This window comes from Cimex lectularius, unplaced genomic scaffold (genome assembly GCF_000648675.2).
Source record: "Cimex lectularius strain Harlan isolate CLEC.00 unplaced genomic scaffold, Clec_2.1 scaffold110, whole genome shotgun sequence".
Taxonomy (NCBI): Eukaryota; Metazoa; Arthropoda; class Insecta; order Hemiptera; family Cimicidae; genus Cimex; species Cimex lectularius.
Genome location: NW_019392697.1, coordinates 1478873 through 1506008, shown reverse-complemented (window position 1 = coordinate 1506008; position 27136 = coordinate 1478873). Strand labels below are relative to the sequence as shown.

At 34.1% G+C, this 27136-nt stretch overlaps 1 protein-coding gene across 3 annotated transcripts in view; it reads left to right on the top strand.

Moving 5' to 3' along the window:
- The window catches only part of LOC106674098 (histone-lysine N-methyltransferase ash1), a 136731-nt gene continuing 109595 nt past the window's right edge, over nt 1–27136 (top strand). For 2 of the 3 annotated variants that reach the window (XM_014406588.2, XM_014406586.2), the window contains exons 1-6: nt 1–597; nt 5003–5150; nt 5216–5332; nt 5446–5577; nt 5644–5787; nt 5850–6227. In XM_014406588.2, coding sequence (XP_014262074.1) covers nt 5031–5150; nt 5216–5332; nt 5446–5577; nt 5644–5787; nt 5850–6227 — 891 coding nt within the window. In that variant the 5' untranslated portion in view covers nt 1–597; nt 5003–5030. Of the gene's footprint in view, nt 598–5002; nt 5151–5215; nt 5333–5445; nt 5578–5643; nt 5788–5849; nt 6228–24225; nt 24414–27136 lie in introns of those variants that run through there. The other variant, XM_014406589.2, reaches the window with a different exon arrangement.

Genomic DNA, 27136 nt, shown 5'->3' with positions numbered 1-27136 from the left:
CGAGGTCGCTGTCGACAGTCGCCTTTCTATTTACACGACGGACGGACGCCTCGCTCGCCGAGCTGATTCGCCTCGGACCTGGTGAAAAAAGCCCAACCCCAGCCTCGGACCGTATTCGGATCTAAGTCGGAGAACCGGCCTTTTTCCGAGTCTCGCCGCCTCCGGGGGTCCTTTTCGCGTTCAGCCCTCCAATCCGTTAACAAACCGTTCCGCCATATTTGACCGTTTGCTTGTTTACGACGAGGCCGAGATCGTCCCAGGTAGCCGTTTTATCGTGTAACGTTGCTCTTTTCGTGGCGGCTCCACGCGGCCTCGGCCCCGACCCCGACGGAATCCGTTTTAAGCCCAGGAATGGAGCGGACGGGCCCGTCCCGACAGGGCACTTTCCAGGCCTGAGGCCCCCCCGTCCTGGCCGAAAGCATGCCCTCTTAGCCAGCCTCCGCACACCTTTGCACATCTACATCTGCAAATGTCAACTTTTCCTCTCCAAATAATTATAAGAAATTCAGAGATGGTCGAAATGACGATTTCCTGGAGGCGACTTCTATTTTCACGACGTTCCCAGATTCGCATCAAGAGGCCCTAGGAAGCGAAAAGGTTGGTTTTTACATCTGACAACACCTTCAAAGACACAATTTTATCACAACTCGTGTCACAGATTTATTTCCGATTTTTAACCTAATTTCCTCGGCCTTCACACCTCCAGCCTTATCAACGGACGAAAATACCAACAAAGAGGAAAAACTGTAATTTTCCTCGATATCAACATGACATTGGAGTTTTCCCACTCCACACACTTTTCACTCAAAATAAACCTGCCCAAATTAACCTTACACTATGTATATTTATTAGTTTTACTTATTATATAAAATTATCAACTGGGATTTACAATAAAAAACATAAAAGTTGGCAATAAATTCATCCGGTGAAATTTACCACAAATAAATCTTGGATTATATACTTAATCTCTTTTGATTCATTGCCATTTTAGATTTGATTAAAAGGCCAAACTAAACTGCTCAAAAATGATTAGGATATTGCCAATTTTGTAGTTTTTACTTGCCCTAGCGTTTTTATTATAAATTGCGTTAAAATTTATTGTTTTTTACTGAAGGAAAATTTAATTAAAGAATTTTGAAAACTGGCAAAATAAAAGGTTTTAATTCTCTAATTTTGATTATTGGACACAATAATTATCACAACACTTTCACACAAAACCAATATGACACCACAAAAATAGCACCACACTTAATGCTCAGATCACCTGAATAAAGGTCAAAACGTCAGTAAAAAAAGAAAAAAAAAGTGTTTTTCTAAACTACCTTATTCTTGGTCGTTCCTCATGACTTCAATAACAATTATCACCGTGTATAAAAAAAACCTCTGTACACCTGTTAGGCATAATGTTAGTAACGTGGTTACTAATTTCATAAGGAATTTCACTCCATAGATGTTGTCATGCTTGCAGTCAGTTGTTGCATGTCAACTGGCTGCGGATGGTGATCAAAAGCCTTTTCTGCAACGCATCCCACATGTGATCATTGGGATTGAGATCTCGGGACAAGGGGGATAGGGTTGATTTTCTCCTCAAGTTTTTTTAAACTCTGCCTCTATGAGGTTTGACATCGTTATTCAGAAATTGAAAATTCTTGCCAGAGAGATCTCTGGTTTGAGGGATGTATTCCTCGATAATTCCTTGGACATAACGCACTGCAGTGAGGTTGTCTTCGACAAGATGGAGTTTAAACCCAGCCCAGACGGTTACACCGCCTCCTCCAAACTGCACTGAAGGGAGGACGAACTGGGGCGTTGTACGCATACCCTGTTCTTGGAAGACTCTTTGATGCCTGCTATCATTATAGACAGAATCGTGACTCATAAGTATAACTGCATTCCAATTGGTGTTCTCTTCTATGTGCTCGTGCCATATTGAGTTGCAGGTAGCAGCCTGTTACTGCAGGTTGTCTCTAAGGACATACGACATGAGGTCAAGTTTGATAACGGTCGTGCCAAAACATCTTGTACTTCATTTAGAATCTGGCGGTCACTATGGAAAGGGTTCTGTCTTGCAGCAATGACAATATTTCTGTCCTCCCTTAGCGTCGTAATGCGCTGAGATCCACTACCAGGCAGAGAAACGTCAACTGCCTCTGCAATATCCACTTTCCTGTGACCTCAATGACTTATTTTCACAATAATATTGCGAACTTCTGGTTGAAGTTGATGTCTTACAGAATACAACTGAATTAAAATGGAGAAAAATTGTTTGTTTACAAAATGAGTAATCTTAATGTTCACTATTCTTAAGTAAATCCATTATTAAAAATGAGGATTAACAAATTTTGGATTTTTGGTTTGAATTTTTGATTTTGTTTTTTCTGTTGGACGCTGAAATATTAAATTTGATCCCATTGGTGAAAATAAGTTTCCCAAAATGCATCAGATTAAATGGTTCAGACTGGAGAGTTTTCCCAGTTCTTCTTACATAGGGCTTCTTTCTGGCACCTTGTTTTTAATAGTAAGTACTGTTTGGGCTGTAACTGAAATATTTTTATCCTGATACAAAATACTTGAAAGTTTTGTTGCACTTGTTGGTGGGTTGGTGATCACTTCTTTGAGAACAAAACATTTGGGTGGTGTTTAATTTTTTTCTTGCTGGTCTAAATGCGATTTTCAGCATTAATGATCTTTTTATACCAGAAGATCGTGTTATGAATTGTCGAGGGAAGTCGCTGAAATTATAAGCACAACTATGGAGGGCACCTTAAAAACAAACTTGGCATTTAAAATAAACAACCAGTTTGCTCACAGTACTACTTACCCTGTGTTAAGTCAGTTATTTACAGTGTACTTAATATTAGTTATCATGGTATGTAAAATTATCGATAGATGATTTACAAAAACTAAAAAGTCGATGACAGCAGGTGAAGCCAGTGGAAATATATTTTAATCTTATTTGATGTGTTGCATTCCTCAGATTTGATAAAAAGGCCGGACGAGTTTAGTAAATCGTAAAACAATCATAACAAATACATTTTCAGCATTTAAACTATTAAACTTTTTCCTTTAATATTAATATCTGTTTACCAGTTAAACATATCAAAAAGTTCAAAAATAATTAAGTTATTGAACATGCAAGCTTGACTATAATGTTTTGCCGCCTTAAAAACAAACTTGTCCAAAATCAACCATTCAGTATGTACTTAATATTAGTTATGCTATTTAAAATTATGAAAAGATGATTTACAAAAACAAAAAAGACGATCACAGCACATGAAGCTAGTCGAATTTACTACAAATCTTGGCTAAAATAGTTTCTTATTTGATGTGTTGCCATTGCCAGATTTGTTAGAGTGGCTGGATGACTTTTGCACACGTACAACAAACAACAGTGCCTCACTGAAGGTGGCACAAAGCCAATACGCTTTGATTTACGTAAAGTCTGTATTAAATTATCCACTTGATCACAGCAGATTCACCCCGTAGCATTTACTATACATTTTGGCTAATGTACTTCTATCTTATTTCATTTATTGCCATTCTCAGATTTGATAACGGGGCTACAAGGTGGAAATAACAAAAGTCAAACACGATGAGTCAAACATGACGTCCATAATTTGAAAACATTCCTGCCATTCAGAGTAAATGTGTACAAATTAACATTTGTACATCGTTTCATATTGGTGTGTGATTCGTGTGACTATTAATGAACCACTCGACAATATTTGATTGATAGCTGTTAAAAACTACCATATAAATCATAAAAAGGAAAGTAAACTGTTTGTCAACATATTTTATTTATTTGATAACAAGGCCTATAAAGAGAAATGTTTTGTAAATAAAGTAAAAACTACATTAAACTTTCAATAATCAATCATATCAATTGTATTTATAAAATAGTTTTTCTTTTCTGTGACATCTCCAGATAAAAATATCAAAAATAAAGAATAGAGTATATTAAATTTGATAATGTGACTACAAGGTCAACCTTAATGAGATCTTCAGTGTGATGAACTTGTTGCTTCGTTTTGTCTATCATTGTTGAGGCTTTTCACTACTTGGTTAGCCAGTGGTTCAGTATTCAACAAAGCGAGGATAGGTCTGAACCACAGTTCAAGGAAAAATGCTTATTAAGCATTACTAGTTTTCCCTATTTAAAAACAAACTTTTCATTCAAAATAAATTAACCTTTTGACATATGCGGTGTGGCATATAACATTTAAAGTCGTCAATAAAAGATTTTTGTACATTTTTTAGTCCTTATTTCCTGTGCAGATTTTTAGAGTATGGATCTCAGCATGGAAAATTGACGACTTGGGGCCTTTCGATAGGTCAAAATTTGGGCCTTTGACTCCTCTCCTCCCTCTCCTCACTCTACATTCCATTTTAGGTCTATAAAGCCACTATTAGTTTCAGGTTTTTATTATTCTGATATTTTTTATATGGATAGGCCTGCTAATTTTTTATTCATTTAATTAGATTGTCATTCTAGTAAAAAATTCATTATTATAATTTGTTCCGCTTGTAACTATTACAGATTTTTATGAATGTATATAAAAATATTTGAAATCGAATAATTTATATTGAACATGCCAAAGATATGTTTAGAAAAAATTATTTTCAAACATTGACACAAATTAAAAAAAAAAAAAAAAAAAAAAAAAAAAAAAAAAAAAAAAAAAAAAATACAAGTTCTGCTAGATATGGTGAATCGAATTTGTTGTAAACAAATTTTTGGATAAAAGCATGCAAATTTCAATTAGAAATGCTTTTTAAAAATTGCTGTCGAAGCAATTATTTCGCTATGAAAGCAGGCAAATAGTTGACAATGGGCCTCTATCTCTTGATTGCGTTTGTGTGAAAGGCTTTTTCCAGCTTTAGTTGTAAAAACTTATCTGCTTTAAGTTCAAACGTCCTTTCTCTGTAGGGTCTTTAAAAATAAAAGATTTATAATTAATTAAAATATATTCGAACTATTTTAATTATTGACATTGCCGAACAGGAGTTGGTGTGATGTTCACTAGAACTGCATGGAGTATTACATCATGCCTCAAGTAGACAAAAGTGCGTCTACGTACTCCCCACCTGTTCAGTATGTGTCTGCTATCGGACCGGCCGCTTCTGCGCTCGTTCGCTCAGACATTAACAAGGTAAACTAGCGTAAAGAGTTGGCCCTTTAGAAATAATTCATCGCCTTGCCATTTTCCCCATGCAGTTTGGTGTGTCAAGTGACATCCTCACAAGTTGTGACTGGAGCGCTGTCATCCACCGGCCTGCCGAAGATTCAGAACCCGAAGACCTACCGTCTACGGTGGACATGGATGCTATTAAGGTAGGATATTCTTTTAAAAACAGATTTTTTTTAAGCGGTACTTTTAATTTTAGTAAATGAAATGAATCCGTATTTAAAAGACACACATATAAATTTAATTTTGTGGTTTATAGGAGCCAGCAACACCTTTACCTCCTTTGACTCCATGTCCACCGGCCCAGGAGGAAGAATCTGATTCTGAAGAAGAGAGCTCAGGCTCCGAAAGCGATGGTGAAAGCTCTTCTAACTCAAATTCTGAATCTCAGGTAATTTTCATTAACAGCAAATGACAAACGTGAGTGAAAATATTTTTTTATGCCTTCTTATTTTAGGATGACTCAGCTTCAACAAGGAGTGATAGTGACAGTGATAGTTCTGAAAGTTCTAACAAACCACAGGGTGAGAGTTCAGGAAGTACCTCTGACTCTCAAAGCCCTCAAACATCTTTCAGCATAAGAGAAACAAATTTTGAGCAGGTAATTTTCTAGACTTATTTTGTTATAATTTAAATTTTATTTTATTTATTTTGTGTTCGTAGGGAGGTTTAAAATTGAAATTATCAGCAACTAAACCGAAATTAAGGCCAGACCAGGCTACATCATCATCAGACTCTTTCTCATCTTCGTCTGAGGAAGACGTTAAGAAAGACGAGGACAAGAAACGGCCAGTGAGGTTGCAGCAGTTCCGACGGAGCTTGCGTCCCAGCTCCAGGCCGCCCGTGCTGGAGCCCGAGGAACATCTGTCCCCTCCGAAGCTCTTGCCTCAGCAGCCGATAAAAGAAAAATCGCCCCCGGAACTGTCGAAAATGCCGGTTAGAAGGACGAGACAATCACCGATCAAGAGAGTTCCACCGAAACGTCAACCTGTCAAACGACCGCTTCGCCCTGTCAGAAAGTCTCCCAGGACAAAACCAAAGGTGAGCGAATTTTTTTTTTTTTTTTTTTCTGACAACATGCTTGTCGAAATAATATTATAATTGTATATATTATCACCTTTGTTATACAATGACTTACGCTTGAGTTGGCAGAGAAAAAAACAAAAAGTGAAAACCAAGTTTATCATATGACCTTGCTATAATTCACACACTTACTCAGAGTAACAACTCCGGAAAGATTATAATCAGTCTGGCTGAGAATATTCAATTTTGAGGTTCCTGACACTGACTTAATTTTTTTTTAATTACTCTATATTTGTATGCGTATTTCTAATTGTTTTAAAGATTTGTTTCATTCACTTTAATGGTAAATAAATTTACCATTTAAAACTATCTGCATTTTAATTTGTTTATTTAATTAATGTTAATTGAGAGATTTATAAGATAGACTTATAAAATATCGCAAAGCTTTTTAAATAACAAGTTCAACCTGTTTAAAACATAAATCAATCAAAACCGTGTTTGTCTTATTCATTGATATAAGTTATAAGCTATGTAATGCTTAATTTATGTATTACAAATTAATTAAATAGCGAATAGATAAATATTTTCTTGAGGAATAGACAGGCCACCAAAATTTAGTCAATGCATAGTTGATTTTTTTAAAATTAATTAATGAATTATTTTTGCCATGGGGGTTTGCGACGCAGAGGTCACATGAACGAACCCTTGATGTGCGGGTGTTTAAAAAAAACATTTGTATGTACCAGACAGCCTGAATTCATACCTGGGACCTATCCTTACAGTGATGAGTCATGTGTCAATGCCTTTACAATTGCAACCAGCAACTCCTTGAAATTATTATTAGCTTTGGTCATACATATAGTTATTCCATGTACTTTCAAAAGTAAATTTTAATAACATTATAAAGAAATAATATAAATTTCAGAACAGCAGGTTAATTTAGTCTTAACCGATAATTTTTGTCTGCCTATTCTTGATTGGTTGGTCTGTCATGCTTCAGCCGAACTCTGAAGGTGATAAAGTCCCATTGTAGTGCCAAAATGATCAGTGATGACCAAATTACAGGTGCATCATCATGCAGACCACATTCCGAAACCTTGTGATATTAAATAAATATGATTAGCTTGTACATTGTGGGTCATCGGTTGACTTGGCATTCATCACTGTAAAGGTCCTGGGCTTGAATCCAGCGGCCATGTATGTATGAAAGGGCTTTTTTTTTAACACCGGCACTCCAGAAGTTTATATTTCTTCTGCTGTTAAAAAAAAAATCAGAGTTAAGCCTTAAGGAAAATTTAAATTTAATGTCTATACAATAAATGATTTTCCCATTCTTTTCAACACCTCTCCAGTTGGCTGCTGAGTCATAAATTAAATTAGCAAATTTAAATATATTTATGGCGTGGTATTCCCCCCCATCTGATAAACCTATATAAGCAATATATTCTGAATAAAACGACAGCAAATAATTTAAATGAAAATTGCAATTAAGGCCCAGCCAGACTCACTCCTTCATCAATAACAATAGAAACGGGGAATAAATCCCAGTGAAATGCACATGTTATTTAGAAGAAAACAATTAATTAGACTGGACCGCTCATACATTCTGTCACGTTCTATATCGCAGACTGTGACCATTGGATCATTTCCTGCTGTGACAGCTTTCTGACCATAATGATTAACATGTTGACACACTGCTCAAGAGTAAAGAATCCAGCAGTTCTGGAATTCAAAATCAACATACTTCGAAAACATCTTTTATTTTTTTAATACCTGCATCCTTAGGTCATATAACCTTGTAGTTGAAATACCCTCATGAAGAAATAATAAAAAATATGAAACTGTAAATAACCTAATTGCAAGACTAGAATAGGTCATTTCATGGCAGGATTTGAAAAGAGTTCAACTTCCTTCGTAGACGGCATGGAAAACAAAACGTCTTAGAAATATTAAATATTTATAAACCTTTTGCTTTCCGCCTCTAATTAGCTTGTTTGCATACTCTCGGATAATTTTGTTCACTGTGTCAGAATTTTTTAAAATATTTATTTTCTACTTTTTTCCCACATCATTTCCAACATGTATAGAGATCTGTTGTTCCATGTATAATTAATTCACTTCCTTTCGTTTCCCTTTGTAAAGGCTGTAAAACCATCCAAATATATGCAACAATCTGACTTGGTTTTTAGAGTGTGTTTGTGAGAGAGAGAGAAAAAGAGAGAGAGAGAGAGAGAGAGAGAGAGAGAGAGAGAGAGAGAGAGAGAGAGAGACAACAACTTTTAAGCAATATAATTTTTAAACATTGTTCTTTCTAACCCCCAATAAAAAGATTGTATATAGGTAGGAATTTTTTTTCACCAAGGTTAATATGGACACATTCTGATATCTCAATTGTGTAAGTATACCGGCAGAAAATGCTTAGATCTTGAGGTTCATTCAGGAACCTATTAAAAAAAAAAAAAAATGCATATCATCCAAGAACATATACTTTTTTGTATTATAGTGATAATTTTAGAAATGATAAAAGAATTAATCGGATGCTGGTTTTATGATTTTCTCTTTAAAAGATAGGTGTATCCACCACTTTTTTAGTCACAAATAATCTCGATTTTGGTCTTAAAATTCTTAAAAATTTTTAAATTTGGGTACATATTGACATAATTAAGTTTTAATAGATGGTTTCAAATTTCTTTGAAGACACAATATAGTGGTAGAATAGAAATGATGAATAATGATTCACTTTTTGTAAATGATCATTCTACTCACAGATTTGTTGTTTACAATGAACTGGATTTCGAGCATTAAACGCTCATCATCAGGTTGAAGGAGTTACAAACACTGCCTGATCCACTGCCAACGCTTTCCAATAAGAAGCTAGTTTTTAGTGCTGCTCAATTTTGAACGTGAATTACAACACAACTAAATATTATGCTGAAAATACTGTAAAAAAAGAATTTTAAATTAATGATTAATTTGTATGTCAAATGTCATTTACGTACATGTTTAAAATAGAATGTAGATTAAAATCGATGTTATTTATGATCTGTCTCCATGTTTAATTTTACATTTTTTTATTTAAAATTTCTGAAACCAATCTAGGTCCCTCCCTCTGGAACTCTGTAACATGGTTGTATTTAAATTTAAATTGTGTTTTGTTTCATTTAGATGGTCTTTAAATTCAGAAAATTTGTTCGATTTAGGCAAGTGTTCTTTAACTCTTGTTTTAATTTCTCAGCCACTTTGTTTCTATATATTTACTATCACAATCATTATAAAAAAAAAACCAAAAGTTTGTAAACCCCGTTTTTTGACAAGGTGTCAGCCTTGTCTTTAGGTTTTGAGAGGATGTTTTTTGTTAAAGTAAAGGTAAATGGGATTTTCGTGAACATTTTCCCATCAACATCGACAATAATGTTTTTCAAGAAGTATGGTACACAAATGGAGGACGCATAGGGCCCCGCCATTTTCCCTCAAAAATACATATGTACGCAAATTTTTTATTGTTATAAAATATCTTGTCAAATAAATAAATAATATGTAATATCTGAGAGGATGTTTCTTACTGAACAGCCACCTCAAAAAGCTCTAAAACCTTCTCGTTTAAGAATTTCATATACTTTTTTGATAGTTCACCAATGTATGGCAAGCAACAAAACCTAAAGCTTAATTTTTGGTGGGTTTTGAGTCAGATAGTTGTTGCTTTTAACGTTAACTTTTTTTATTCTTTTTACTAGTAACCTATCAATAATTATTTCTTGATTTCTATTGTTTTTAGCCAAGGTTTTGATTGTTTTTAATCCTTTTTCATAATTAGTAGGCGTTATGGGACACCATACGGTCTATGAGCCAAATGAATCAGGCAGCTTTTTGGGTCCATCGGTGAGAAGAATCTGCAAGTGCCATGGTGTCTGCAGTTGTGGGTTTTCTATACAGGGTGAATTGCTACTCGTGCTACAAACTTCTCCAGTAGATTCTTCACCCTAAAATGAACAAAAAAGTTCATATTGTCCATGGTNGAATCGGACCATGGACAATATGAACTTTTTTGTTCATTTTAGGGTGAAGAATCTACTGGAGAAGTTTGTAGCACGAGTAGCAATTCACCCTGTATATGTTTATTTCAATTAGGTTATTTATCTTATTATCTATATTTCCAATTTAAATTTTATATGATGGTGTAAAGAATTAATACCAAAAATCCATCCAAAAAAAGGACAGATTTAACTAACTTGTTATTTAAAGTTGAAAAGAATTTTTTCAGTTTCCATGAATATTTCGTCACAAAGTGGAGATAATGAATGCCCCATTGGTAACCCTTTCATTTCAAAAATTTTATTATAAAATTTACAATAATTAGATATTAGGCATATTTAGAAGTGATCTATATCATATTTTGCTAATTCGTTAATGGTAGATATAAGTTAATAAGTTAGTTATATAAGTTAATTGTAGATGTAATATCTTAATATGCCTACTATCTAATTATTGTAAATTTTATGAAAAGAAAGGGTTACCAATGAGTCTATTGTCTCCACTTTGTGCGGAAACATTATTGGATAACTTAAAAAATTTTTTTCCAAATCAAATACTAAATTAATTAAATCTGTCCTTTTTTTGGAAATGCTTTGTGGAGCTATTTTATGTATATTATGTAACGCTAGTGGATCTAAAATAAATCCTCCAATTAATTAATTCTTTTCACCATAATATAAATTTAACATTGGAAAATAAAGATGGTTAAGCTTTTTAGACTTAAAACTGTCCGTAATTAATGACCTAATTGAAATAGATGTATATAGAAAACACTCAACATGATACCAGCAGACTTTTCTCACAAATGGACCCAAAAAACTTGCTAAATTCATTTGGCTCATAGACTGTATGCTGAAACTCCCATTAACACCTGCTAATTATAATAAAGAATTAAATTAGAACAATTAAAACCTTGGCTAAAAACATTAGTTATCAAGAATTATTTAAAGGCAGGCACTAGTAAAAAATAATTTAAAAAAAATAACTTTAAAAGAAGCAATATCATCAGCAATCATTAGGTTTTCCATTACACATTCGTGAACTATTAGAAAAATTAGGTAAAAATTTTAAATGAGAAGGATTTAGAGAATCTTTTAGAGGTGGCTGTTCAGTTAGAAACATCCTCTCAAAACATAAAAGACAAGTGTGGTGATTAGTGACCGTTAGTCGATGATTATTCGGAGATCGTGAGATGCGGTTTGGAGTGATGTAGGTTTCGGAAAAACATTTTTTTTAATCGTGCCAATGTTTCGATCTTTATTGAGATCATCTTCAGGGCTCAAAGTGTTTGTTTTCCGTGTAGATGAGTCATTCTTGTGTGTTTGGGCACTCTCAACCAGACATACAAGAATGACACATCTACACGGAAAACAAACACTTTGACCCCTGAAGATGATCTCATAAAGGTCGAAACATGGCACGATAAAGAAATTGTTTTTCTAAAGCCTACGTCACACCAGACCGCATCTCACGATTTCCGAATAATAAAAAACAAGGTTGACAACTTTTTATAAACTTAATTGTAATGGAGGTTGACCACAGACGGGTTTGTCTTCTTCCTGCTGATGATGAGCGTTTAATACTCGAAATTGGGATAGTTGTAAACAACAAATTTGTTAGTAGAACCATCATTTACAAAAAGTGACACTGCAGTGTTACAGTCCCAACATTGCCAAGGAGTGCAACCCTAATAGTGTCTTCAAAAAAATGTGAAACCATTTATTAAAAAAACGTTTTGTCTTTCTTAACAGACCTTAAGATTATTCGTGAATTTCACCAAACTGTCAATAACCAGCCATATGAATTTGCCCCCTTTGTTTTTAAACTATTAGAGTTTCAATCTTTATTCGTTTTATTTTTGATCTTTCGCTTTAATCTTTCCCGTCGTTTAAAACGCGAGGCTGTAAACACTTTTTACGATCATACTTTTTGATATATCTCGAGGTCTATTTTCGACCCGGCTCCTTTGGGAGGATCAAGTAGGGCGAGGAACTTACTGTTTGCCTCGAATTTCGCATAAACACAAACAGATTCACAACAACAAAATAAGACATTGAACAGATCCATTTCTCGTAATCGTTTTGAAAAAGAATACGAAGAAATTGATGACAAATTTACTCAATAAACACTATACCCATTTACAGTGGTAGATGAAAATAAACGAAGTAAAAAAAAATATATTTTTTTAAATTTTTTGGGAACAACCTCTGGAAGATGGATTTTATATCCATGTCTTTTGTGGTTTACTTATAAGTATATTATATTCATGTTTACGTATACGTTTTTGGCTCCAAATATTTTGAGTATCTTTTAGAACCTATTATCTTTATATACTAGGAAAATGTTTCATTTTTGGCCATTTTTTTTAAAGCGTAGCCATATCATATTTCTCCAGTAAATCGTCAATAGTTCACTCAGTTTGATAGATATTTTTAGGGAAATTTTGTCATGGCAACACCCATTTGGGAATCTTTTAGGATTGTTAATCTCAAAATTTAAGCAATAAAAGATTAGGAATTATAATTTGTGTAATTTATCATGTACCAGCAAAGAAATGTTTCACTTTTTGACAATATTTTTGTTTAATTTTTTTTTAATGGCTAGAGAACAAAATGAAAGCGTCCATTTACTAGATTTACTATATGGCTAGGTTTTATAAAAAATTATACAAAAAATATGTTAAAAACGTGAAAAATTTCTTTTTGCTGGAATTTTGACAGTACAAGTCTATAAATTTGCTTTTGCTAGAATATGATGAATTAAATCGATTTTGTCAGGCCAATATTCTTAAAGTTTTTCTGATTTTCACAGTACAAGGCGTAAGTCTTTGAAGAGGCTTTACGCTCGTTTGAATCAAAATTTGGGAAAGGAAATATAATTTTTTGAAATTTTTCAAATTACAACAAAAGAAATGTTTCACTTGTTCGCAATATTTTTGTATAATTTTTTTAATGTCTAAAGAACAAAATAAAAGCGTCCATTTACTGGATTATTACTGTATGGCTACGTTTTATAAACAATTGTACAAAAAATATGTTAAAAAAGTGAAAAAAACAATTTTTTTTACTGGAATCTGAGGAATTAAGTCAATTTTGTCAGGCCAATATTCTTACAGTTTTTCTGATTTTGACAGTACAAGGCTGTCTATGTAGAGGCTTTATGCTCGTTTGAATAAAAATTTGTGAAAGGAAGTATAATTTTTTGAAATTTTTCCAATTCCAGCAAAATAAATGTTTCACTTGTTAGCCATATTTTGTATAATTATCTATAAAAAGTTGCCATGTCGTATTAATCCAGTAAATAGCCGATATTTTTATTGAGTTCTCCAGTCATTTTTCAGGTAATATTGTCATGTAACATATTTGAAGTTTTTCTCATTTTGATAGTACACGTCGTAATAGGAGCTTTAAGCTCGTTTTACTCAAAATCTGGGAAAGGAAAGATAAAGAATTCTAATTATTGTAATTTATCAAATTCAAGAAAAAAGAATTATATTTTATTGAGTTCACCAGGCATTTTGGTAGCCATTTTGTCACGCCATCATCCTTAAAGTTTTTGTAATTGCTACATTTAAAGTCCAAAATTTATAAATAGAAGCTTTAAGATAGATAGGTTCAAAATTTGAAGAAGGAAATGTTAGAGATTATAATTTTTTTTTTTCAATATACAAATTATAGGAACATAAATGTTTTGGTTGTTTGCCATATAAAGCATACTAAATATTTTATTAATTTTTAGGAAATTTTGTAATTATTTAATATAATTTTAAAAGTTCCGGTCGTTCGTAAACAAATAGTATATTTATGCTTTTGGTCTGAAATATTGAGTAAGGTAGAATTAGGAACTATATTTTTTTCAATGCACCAAATTCCAGAAGAAAAAACTGGCGGTCCAGTTACTACAATCAGGCCAGTTCAAAATAGATTTGAGTTTAAAGTGTAACGTTTAGGCTAAATTTGAGACCCTTTTTACCCGATATAAAACTGGTCGATGGTCTATTCAAAAATATGTCATTTTTTTTGTAAGCCACGACACTGGCTGGTACAAAGTGGTGAGTCGTGTCCTCGAGTGATTTCTCATGTTTTCTTATGTGTTTTGTTGGCCAGTTGAACAGAACAAACGTTGTACGTCTTTATCAGCTATCATGCGACTATTCCGAAGTGATATTTCAAGGATGAAAAATAATTCAAATAAGGAAAGTCATAAAAATTCGAAACGTTGCATCTTTTTAATGAGGGTTTTTAAATTCAGCGTTTTGTAGTGTAGTTTTTTTATGCGGAATGTTTTCAGTTTTGCTCGTTTATAAGAGGTGTAAGGCCTTAAACAGTAAAGCCAACATAAACGAAAGGAATTCCACATATAATTTTACGCGCGAGCAAATATACGTTACTCAAAATATGAAAGCGCGATATCGGAATTATGCAAGACCGAACGGCAATTACGCATAAGGCGTTTCATAATTTACGCGCCCTCGTGGAAGTACGAGCCTTTTAAAAAAACATATTTTAATTTTACGACTCATTCTGTAAATATTCATGTACGATTTTAATTTAGATATACGATTTTGACCGAACATCTCTCTTGTCCGACAGGTGAGCTCCTAGCACCTGTGCGCACAGCAGACGGATTTTTTTCAGCTTTTCCGTTTGTTGTTAACCCACTTTCGATTTATTCAGGGTTTAAAATAGTTAATAAAAGCCAATTGCTTAGTAGTCTCAATATAGACTAAATAGAGATAAAAACGAGTCTGGTCATCATTTCATTCATATTTGGATGATTTTCTGTTTCTGTCAGCCTGAATTTGACCATTTTCAACAACACCTGTCCTTTTAACCCGTAGTATTTTATATTTTTTATCTGGCTAATTCTATCGTTGCATTGGGTTGGGTCCTTGCCCTCAAACGAAATTTGAACCACTGTCAGTTGGTTTCTCTACTCTGACTTGCCGAATGAATACATTCACTGACGATTCAGGTGAACTTTTTGGTTAGAAAACTTAAAAATATTTTGGTCTTTTATTTTTGTGAGGGGGTGGTTAAGTAAGAACTTCAAACTTTACTGCGATCTTTATAGACTATACCGTGGAAAGTGCGCTGTTTTACAACGAAGTTGTAATTTCTTTTATTTATTTAACGACTGTATACAAAACACAAGTAAAAATTAAGGTATTTGTAAGGATATTTACAAGGACACATATACTCATGCAAGTTTACATGCGTGATTGATTTGATTAGCCACCATCCAGTGAAAGTGGCCGTAATTGGTCGTTATGGCGTGAAATCAACAGCATACCCTAGATTTACCGAAGTTATTCAATGAAATGGTCGCGCGGCCACCTGCGCTTAAGTAGTCTTCTCTGAGGGTTGGAAGGAAGGGTTGAGCTGGATAGGTTGCGAATTAATGAGCTGCCGTGAGGGGATAGTTTGGAGTGAAATTTATTGTAGTAGGAGTGGGCCAGGTTTGGGACGTGTAGGGTATGTTGATATCGGAGTGGATAGTATAAATGGTGACGTAGAATGGTTGTAGAATTGTGCGAAAAATTTGGGTTTTGAGGAACGTCCACTGACCTCTTAACTACCATCTAAAGAAGATTGACCAAGCTGAGACAGAAAAAAAGGCCGACTCTTGTCAAGAGAAACCAGAGACATCGACACATATCCTTTTTGAATGTGAGACACTAACATTATACGGTATACTAAGGTATACTAATATGGAATATAAAGTATACTAAGGACTTTCCTCGGTGCCTCTTCGCGCGCTATTGGTGAAAGCATTGCTTTCCTGAAGTAAATCGTATACTGTGCCTCACGTTCACAAATGATAAGTTCCGATGTTTCTGGTTTCTCTTGACAGGGTCGGCATCTTTCGTCTCATCTTGGTCCATCTCCTCCAGATGGTACTTATGAGGTGGCGGGCGGTATAGATGCGTATAATTTTGATCTGAAAGATTTTTCTTCTAGCTTTTTACCAATCTCTTAGCTTGCTTCAAAGCTGGTCCTTTTCTCCACCAATCTCTTAGCTTGCTTCAAAGCTGGTCCTTTTCTCCACCAATCTCGTAGGGTGCTTCAAAGCTGGTCCTTTCCTCCACCAATCTCTTAGCTTGCTTCAAATCTGATCCTTCCCTCCGGTACTTTCCTCAAGCCATTTTTTTTCAGCTCTGCAGAAGGTAACCTTGTGTTCGCTTAGATCGTTAGACCATTTCGGCAGTCCCAGTTTGGACCTAAAAGTGAATTTAAGGTTTTTATAGCTGTCTCACCGTCCGACTTTATACAGGTCGATCCGTGCACCTTTCATTTTTTCTTTTTGAACTCCTGTCCAAAGAGCTGGTCTGACTTCAGCTTGGAATACAGACCAGTCCAAGGGGATTTGCTAGGTTGTAATTCGGCCTTTTAACCCTACACCTGCTGTTCCATCTTTGATCTATCAGTATACTATATTAGACCCCTTCCAGAACCTTGGGATTCCCTTTCTTCCAAAATTTATCTATGACCACTTGTCAGGGTCTGTCAAGTTGAGGTTTCCTCTCATTGTACCTGGGCTCTTACAGCAATCTCATTTATTTAATATTCTACTGAAATTTGAATCTATCCCTCTCCTTGGATCTGCCTTTATTTATTTATAACCAAAGGAATCTGTTGGAACTCTCGTAATACATTTTTTGTACATGAATGGGCGGAAGATCGAATGCGGTTTCCATATCTGATGATTAGTGATGTTATCATATCCTTGATATGTTAAGACATGTTACTCTTTATCAATTTTGCAAGGGTTTGTGTTTCCTTATGCAGTGTTTTTGGCCACCATACTAGTGCTTAATATGTGACGAGTGTGTATAACCAATACCTCATCTATACTTAGTAGTGCCTAGGCCTTATGCAGTAGGACTATGTGACTTCTCCACTTGAGCCTTCGAGGATTATACCAAGGTACTTTCTTTGGAGGTGGTTATGGCTTCAACTTTTAGTGTGGGTACTTTTAAATTTATCTTCATTCTTCTTATGAAGGGTAAGAGATTTACCTTCCTAGGTCTTTTTAGGTTTGGTCTCCATCATCTTTCTACAAAGTTAGGTCGTTTTCTGGAAATATGTTTTTCCTTCTTTATCTATTCCTGTGAACAGTTGGATTGCATGGATCTCAGTAATTTCTGCGGCGCCAAAAAATCGGACGTTAAGGCGATATTAATGAATTGGCTGGTTACGCGTTTAACTTCAGCCGTTAATTCATTCCCGTGGAGTGGTTGCGAAATAGCCGAGGGGTTTAGGGCTATTTTTTAAATCTGGCAAATCGTCAAATTTATTCGACCCGAAATTGTTGTTTTCCTGTCTTAAACGCCAACTCTTTTAACGTCCTTTGCGAAATAACTAACTGACGTTTACAAGATTCCCCGACAGTAGTTGCTAACCAAACAAAAGTCAAGAAGAACGGATATTTAAAGACAAAAGAACATCTAGGATCATTCATGAGTTATTGGCCATCCATCATGTTAGAAAATATTTTCTGCATTGTGTTCTTTAAAAAATGATCCATTAATATACTCTTACGAATTCTTTTTCCTTGGTTTGAGAGTTGTAAACATTTGTCTTGTATATTCCCTGGCTATATGGTCCGCACCATCTCGCTTTATCTTTCTATCATGAGTGTTTTTAATATTTCTCTATCTTGATAAGTGAGTCGTTTCGTTTCTATTATAATCAGATGTCCAAAAAAGAGTGAAATCACGCTTGGATTATTACTGATTTATTAAGAATAATTATATTATTAAAACAGTAGGATCTAAACAACTCATAGTGCGTCCTTCCTTCTTTCTCGGGCGATTAAAATTTTGCTGTTTATGCTGTGCTGTACAATTGTTTGGTTGATTGCGTCCTCCGTTGAATAGAAAATTGGGTAAATTCAACCATTCAACATGGATATTTTATGAGAAATTTTGATCTGGCATATGACCTAATTGATAAGAACTGATTATAACCACTATACTAAATGTCTTGTCATATATTATCGTCGCATGTAATAACACAATAATAACTATAATAACACACGAACAGCCTCATTAAAAAAAAATATTCAAACAGAGAAACTCTTTTGACCTTTCAGTTGTTGACCTTTAATTCAGCACATGCGTTCTTTTTTCTTCTTTTTTTTTTTGTACTTATCCGATTAATTTTACATGTCTAGACACTGATGTACTACTAATGCCATGGCGTGCCACAATCTCTCTGATGGCTTTGTTCCACAGCTCTCTTATGAAGTTCGTCATCGATTGTTGAGGTCTTCCTCGGTGCTGTTTTTCACGGGTCGTAGCGAAGAAAACTTTCTAACCAACTCGCTCAATTAAATTATTCGAAAATTACGTTATGAATCAATTGATAGGTTTAAAATGAAACTAAAATGTTTTGGTCGATGTGGCGGCTTTTCGCCAACTTCATTCCTTCTTGGGTTTCGCGGGTTCAGAACACTGCTATGCCACAATAGTTTATGCCAAATTGTTAATCAAAATAAGGGTTTTGCTGGGTCTATAACCCAGAACTGCGAGCACTCATAACAAACAATGAAGATGGCGAGAAGCCGAAACATGTCGGATAGACCTGAATGCGAAGGTAGAGAGAAACCGATAGTAAACTAGGCGACTACAGGTTCGTCCCTGTACGGATAACAAGTGAATATCAAATAAAGTTGTCATTTCCAACCGCAGGTTGGATTTATTGGAGGCTGTTTTGGCATTTCGCCATATACGGTAGTTGGTCTAGGTTATAAGCAGGGCGAGGCATAAACCCATCACCCAAGAGCAAAAAAATCGTTCAGGTCGTCACTCTCTCAGGTCTTAATGAAAAATATCAATTCTTAGGTCTATTAAAAGCCAGGTCATTAAGAGTAAATGTTTTCCTGAATTCCCCTTCAACTTAGTTCTGTTTATTGTTGGCATCATAAGGTAGGTCGAGAACGTCTGTCTGTATAATTAAAGGGGCAATTGAATTGCATATCTAGATCTATTTGAAGAGGGTGATCATCCTTCCGTGAAGGTAAACCCGTTTAGGCCAGGAACAGTCGGACCTTTCCACCCGGCCCGGCCCCATTGAACCCAAATTAACCCTCAACTTTCCACGTTTGAGTCCGGGAAGTTTTCATAAACCGCGACTCATTTAATCCGAGTGGATATTGCAAATGTTTTCGCGGTCGAATTGCGCCCTCCGGGGCCAGGGGGTTGAAAAGCGGTGTTAGGGTTGAAGTCACCCCACTTAAACGACCCCTACCTTTGCTTTCATATTGATTCAGATTGTCTCTTTGCACAGTCTCCCTTTATCCTTTTAGCCGGGTTTGAAGCCATCCCCTTATTTTCCGTCCCCTACTTCCTCTTCTTTACATTTTATCTTAATCTTGAACGGTTTTCGTAATTTCAACACTTTAAAGCTATTCTGATGTCTATTTTTTTCATGAATTTCTAACTTGAAGTTGTTTGTACAATCGATTCATTCTATTAATGATAAACGATGCTGTTGGCCAACTCGATTTAATACCGTACACATAAAACCACCACCTCGTTCCCTTTTCATACCATGAAAAAAAACTTAGCCTATTTGCTTATTGCATATACTATTCAATTATATTATAAATAAATAAGTTAAAGCAAAGTTAATTATTTTAATTTCCGAATTGCTCTTTCGCTAGTCATTTGGCATCCTTATAATTTAAGAAATAATTATTGGCATTACATTTAACTTTGATAAAAGCGTTTCGGCATTTCGCTATATTCACTGGTTCGTCAGGTTATAAGTAGGGCGAGGCTACTTCTTGGTGGGTTTTCAATCACTGAACAAAGCGACGAAACTTGTCTTGACTGACAAAAGCAACGAATATAGGCTGACAAGTACGAAACGGTCAAACTGCAGTTTCATTAACTAGCAGATCTTAAGACACTACTTCTGTTAGAGGTGTGCCTCGCCCAGCTTATAACCCCGATCAGTTAGTGAACATGACGTTCTGGAACGTGTTTTGATAACAGACCAAAGCAGCGAATATAGGCTCACATGTACAAACGGAACGTACCAAAGGTTAATCACCCCACAGATCTAAAGAGAAAATCTTAAAAGCTTCTAGTAGCGCTGTGCCTCGCCCTGCTTATAACCCTGATAAATTACTGAACATGCGACGTAAATAAACATGTCTTTACAGGCCAAGAACAGCGGTTATAATGCGGGCCAATATGATCGTAAACGACCAAATTAGCCGTGTGCCTTGCCCTCCTTATGACCCTGATGAATCACTTTACATATCCATTCCGTAACGTGTCTTGACAAACGAAAGTAGCGATTATAGGCAGAATAGAGCTGTGAGCCTCGGCCTTCTTACATCCCTGACCAACTGACAAGTAACTCCGCTCCATTCGTATTTATGTTTAATTGGACTTACTGTAAAGTATTATTTTTCTCTAATAAAATTGATGCAAAGACATTTAAGACAAAAAGTGGTCAGGGTTATAAACATGGCGAAGCACAAACCCACAAAAAATCCTTCAGGTTCTTCTCTCTCTCAAGAAGAAACCTCACATAAATAGAATATACAACTGGAAATTCCTCTCTTGAAATATTCATCTTAGCACTGATCTTACAATTTCCTTATACAAATTAACTCGCAAAACACGACTGACAACTGAGTTTAGTTTAGACAAAGGGTTACGTTACTGTGTTTACTTCTTGTAAATAGCACAATACGGAAATAACAGTTGTGCTACGATATGTAAATTAAATAGAAAAAAAATCTATTTACCAGCACTCAGTTTCTTGTTGTTTCCCCAACTATCACACTGGCCGTGTTCTCTAAATAAAAAAGACTGGATAGGTGAAAGTCATTGCATCATGTGTTATCTCAATTTCTCTCGAGCTCAAACTGCAGTATGAAAACTGCTGAATAAAGTTCTTCGAACTAAGTCTAATTTTTTTTTATTATCATTGTCTTTGTTTAGTACTCTTTTTTATTTCTTCCCATGTATGTGTTATTATTTTTTTATACATGTCCTTTGTGTAATTTGGAAATTGTGAAATTTTCTTTTTGAACAGGCGAAGAATTGGTTGTTATTTTTAGTCTGACAGACCTGCCTTTCATCTTCTCGTCAGTGATTTTGATAGTTGCCTGTTTATCATTGTTGTAGAGTTCCTTTATAAGCCTTTTTTTCTGCTGGATGAACAATCTTTTTGAGGCTAATTGTCGAATCTTTTTAGTCCAGATGGTATAATGTTGACAGTCAGACCTGCTTCGTCTGACTCTCTTTTATCATCGTTCTACTACGTCAAATTTCTTCCAGTTGGTTCAAGCCGATGCACCATGCTTTTTAGTTTAAATTACCCCGTTTTAATTTCAAATTAGTCCTTTGTAAAATAAATAAAAAAGGATCATGGGCTCTTAGGTGACCATATGAAAGTTAATTTCAACTAATTTAATTATTTATACAAAAGCCTATTAAAACCCAATTTTTTTACGTTTCTCAAATTGAAAGAAGAATCCGTTATAAATATATTTCCCCCCGACAAATTAACCCTTTTTTAATTTGAAAATAAGTTGTTCACATAAAGCAGATGTAATCTTATGAGATGATATAAATTGTAAATATTTAAAGTAAAATTTTTGTATAGTTGATTTGTTAATATAAAATAATTGGGCTCAAATTAAAAATATATATAAAATATAAAGATTTTTGGGTTAATTTGAAATTAAAAAGGGTTAATTTGGTGCGGAAAAGGACGGGATAAAGCTATACATATATATTTGTATATTTTATATAATGCTTAATTTCATTTGAAATAAATTTATTATCGTTTTTAAGAGCTCAATTATTTTATATTTACATAAAAAATATACACAGGAAATTTATTTTACGTGCAGGTTTTTTTACATTCATTTAAGGAAAGCTTAAAGGGTGTTTTGAAATTAAAAAAAGGTTAATTTGATATTGTAAAGGATTAATTTTGTATATAAACTGTTAATTTGAGAAAAAGGGTCAATTTGACGGAAAAATCTATAATGGCATAGGCACTAAATAAGGATTTGTCATGTATGACCCCGGAGCCACAGGACTCAACCTCCAATACATTTTCCCCGCACTAGATTACACAAAGCAAACAAAACAGAAAAACAGAGCAAGAAAACAAATATGTTACCTTTGTATTTTTTATGTATATGAAAAAATATTGATTTATTAAGACAATTTTAGTCTGTTTTGCCCTTTTATTAACTATTTGCTGTGTTTTTTGTGTAGTTCATGTTGTTTGTCAAGATGGTCCAGTACATCACCTTAACTAAATCCAACCAAGTTCATCGTTTTTATGAGATTCATTTAAGTGCTTAAAAAGTTGTTTGTCAAGATGGTCAGGTAGATATTAAATAAATCCATCCAAGGTCATCCTTTTTATGAGCTTTCCTTTGAGTACATAAAGAGTTATTTGTCAAGTTGGGCCAGTAGATGTTAACAAAACCCATACAAGGTCATTTTTTCTGCGATATCGTCTCGTCGCTTAAAAAAATTGTTTGAAAAGATCTTCCAGTAGATCTTAAATAATTTCATCCAACGTCATTCTTTTTCTGAGATTTCCTTTGGGAGCTTAACATTTGTCAAGATGGTCAGGTAGATGTTAACTAAATCCATTCAAGGTCATCCTTTTTATGAGTTTTCCTTTAGGTACTTAAAAAGTTATTTGTCAAGATGGCCCAGTAGATCTTAACAAAATACATCCAAGGTCATCTTTTTTCTGAGATATTGTTTCGGCGGTTAAAAATTTTTTTGGCAAGATGTTCCAGTATATCTTAACTAAATCCATCTAAGGTCATCCTTTTTCTGAGATTTACTTTGCGAGCTTAAAAATTTGTTAAGATGTTCCAGTAGATTTTAACTAAATCCATCCAAGGTCATCCTTTTTCTGAGATTTACTTTAGGAGCTTAAAAGTTTGTTAAGATGTTCCAGTAGATATTAACTAAATCCATAATTGGAGACCGCGGTAGCCGAGTGGTCAGCATGACAGATTTTGGCTCTCGACCCCTTGGCCGTGGGTTCGATTCCCGACGTTGCCCCTGGCCCTTTTTCTCTCGCAACCCCCATCAAAAACACCGCATATGGGATATACCATTGTTCCTTGGCTAATGTGCAAAGTTCATAAGGCAATTTAAAAAAAAAAAATACATCCAAGGTTATCCTTTCTCTGAGATGTCGTTTGAGTGCTTTAAAAGTTGTTTGTCAAGATAGTCCAGTAGATCTTAACTAAATCCATCCAAGGTCATCATTTTTCTGGGATTTCCTTTGGGTTCGAGTCAATGTAAACTATTCTCAAACCTGCTTGGGCCTATGGTATCGAACTCTGCGGGTTAACCAAGAATTACGACTTCATCCAAAGATTCCAATCAAAAGTTCAGAGAAAACTAGTTAACCTTCCTTATTATGTATAAAACCTCACCTTGCACCGAGACCTTAATACACGAGATAGAAAAACCCATTATTAAAAATTCCATCAATCCCTTTCCACACACCCAATCCCTTGGTCTGTCAGTTCAGTTCCACTACCATCCCAGATGACCTCTCCGTCGACTGAAACGGGTCACGTGATGTCCTTCGTAGTGGCGAAGACAATTGAAAAAGTCATGTTTATTTCTTCTAAAGGAAGCAGACCACTGGGTGATTTCTCCTCATATGTTTTTCAAGTCAGTTTTGTTCTTAGAACATCTTTAACGTTGTAATTGTTTTATATATGTAAAAATCAATTTAAAAAAAAGAAAATCGTAAGGTCAGAAATAGTGGAATAAAAGAAAATGAATGGGCCAGACGCTGTGAATGGAGTTGGCAAGGAAGCCGGCCGGCTGCATGCTGAGTGACACGTTGGGGTAGTCCGGGCTCGAAGCAGTAAGCAGTAAGCAATCCCCTCTGCTGTCCCCACTGCCGGCGGCACCCCCTCCAGACCTCGCCCCACTCTTCCCGCCACCGAAATGAAAATGAATTTATTATAATAGTCGCGTCGGACGTGAGTGCTTCTGACGAAAGTGCCGTCAGTGAATTTGTGTTGTGGTGCATTTGTTTTTTCTACATATTTCGGGGGTGGAAAGTGTTTGGACCTTCGATCACTAATTTGCCCACCTGCGTTGGAATAACAAAATTTTGGATTTTTTTTCTATTTTATAATTTTAACCATTAGGTAAGTTTCTACTTATAAAATGAACAAAAAGTGGAACTCTTGGATTTTTTACTTTCAGAAAATACGAACTCGTAAAACCTCGCGGAGAATTAAAGTCCTAGGGAAAAAACGCCTGTCGCCATAACAACGCTCTTCAAACTTCAAACTTCAAACTTGATTCTTGAAGCTTCAACCCCCGGTTTCTCAATAATTGCACAATGTTTCAAAACAGGACCAACCCCCTTAGAGGTGGAATGCACCACCTTGCCTCATAACGTCTTGTTTCACGTTGAACTTTTTCCCTTGCCGGTTTGATCGATGGAGCCTGTTCACTTGTCCAGAACGATGTAAACAAACGTCTAACTTTTAGGTCAATGAAGACGCGTACTGTGTAAAATTATAATAAAAATAAAAAACTTCATAGTTTTATATATCGCTATAGCATTCTCGGTACATTTTCTAAATTATTAAAAGTATATAGAAAATATAGTATTTTTTTCTAGGTTTATGAACATTATAATAAGTAAAGATGTAGTGATCGACCAGCAGTTGTGGATCAGGGATTTGGTTAAATTTTGTACAACATCCCTGACCCTTTTGTAGAAATGAACTTTATGGACCTGTCCCATGTTAGAGGCTTACATTGTTTCGTGAAAAAACTCGTGGATACATAGACACCCCTTGTGATTATTTTAGGACGGCTTAATCACGGGCTATTTTGAAATTTCATTTACAGCTAGATAATTGCAATATTAAATCGTAATTACAGAACAGTGGTTTTGATCATAAATCCTTAAATAAATTGGTTGGATTAAAATAACAAAAATTAGAATTTGAAAGAAAATTTGTATTACTGTGTAGTCGACTGTTTTTTTTTTTCTTTAGGCTATTAATTTATATAATAATTATTGTTGGTTAATAATTTGACAAATCAAGAAAATACTGGAGCATTTTAAGGTTTTCGTATTTTACAAAATTAAGTCCTAAATTTCATCCTTTTTTAGGATGCTAGTCGTATGTTTTGTGGCAAATTTTTTCGTTTTTATCTTTTTTTAAATTTAATTAATTTATGATTAATTATTATTGATAATTAATTTGACACTCAAGAAAATACTGGAGCATTGTAAGGTTTTCATATTTAAAAAATATTAAGATCCTAAATTTCAGAAAATTTGTATTACTGTGTAGTCGAAACTGTTTTTTTTTCTTTAGGCTGTATTAATTTATATAATAATTATTATTGGTAATTAATTTGACAAATCAAGAAAATACTGGAGCATTTTAAGGTTTTCGTATTTTACAAAATTAAGATCCTAAATTTCATCCTTTTTTTATAATTCTGGTCGTTTTGTGGCAAATTTTTTCGTTTTTATCTTTTTTTAAATAAATTTAATTAATTTATGATTAATTATTATTTCTAATTAATTTGACCCATTAAGATAATATTGGAGCATTGTAAGGTTTCGTATTTAAAAAAATTAAAATAATTTCTCGTCCTTTTTTTATGATGCTGTTCGTATGCTTTGTAGCAAATTTTTTCGTTTTTTATAATTTTTTAAAAATTAATTAATTTAATAATTGGTATTGCTAATTATTTAGACAAATCAAAAAAATATTGAAGCATTTTAAGGTTTCGTATTTAAAAAAATTAAGATTTTAAATTTCATCCATTTTTATGATGCTGGTCGTTTTTTTGTTACAAATTTTTCCGTTTTTATTTTTTTTTAAATTTAATTAATTTATGATTAATTATTATTGCTAATTAATTTGACCCATTAAGAAAATATTGGAGCACTGTAAGGTTTCGTATTTAAAAAAAATTAAAATCATTAATTTCGTCCTTTTTTTATGGTGCTGTTCGTACGCTTTGTGGCATTTTTTTCGTTTTTGTCATTTTAAAAAATTAATTAATTTAATAATTATTATTACTAATTGGTTAAACAAAACAAGAAAATATTGGAGCATTTTAAGGTTCGTATTTTAAAAAAAATTAAGATCCTAAATTTCATCCATTTTTTATGATGCTGGTCGTTGTTTTGTGTCAGATTTTTTCGTTTTTATATTTTTTTTAATTTAATTAATTTATAATTAGTTATTATTGATAATTAACGACCCATTAAGAAAATATTGGAGCATTGGAAGGTTTCATATTTAAAAAAATTAAAATCATTAATTTCGTTCTTTTTTATGATGCTGTTCGTATGCTTTGTGGCAAATTTTTTCGTTTTTATCATTTTTTAAAAATTAATTAATTTAATAATTATTATTGCTAATTAGTTAGACAAAACAAGAAAATATAGGAGCATTTTAAGGTTTCGTATTTAAAAAAAAAAACCTTAATCTCGTATTTTTTATGATTGCTTGTCGTACGCTCTGTGGCAATTTTTTTTCGATTTTATCATATATTTTTTATTTAATATGTTTATTGCCATCTGCAACCTTATTTACATTATGTAATGAGGTGGTTTTACAATGACATAGATCGTGTATCGTGAGAGGAGTAGCCATTATCTCGTTGTTTTGTATAAAAGGGGTTGTACGTTTTTCTTATTAATTTTCTCTATACATACGAAGTGGTTATTATGCGGCTGTATCACGACAATGTATCAATAAAGCTCAAAATGGTTAATTGAAGCCAATTTGACAGTCTAGACTTTTTTCTAAAACGTCACACTGAATCATTCCTTACTCGCATCAATTTCTTTTTACAATGACGCTCTCACGACTTACTTCCCCACTGACAA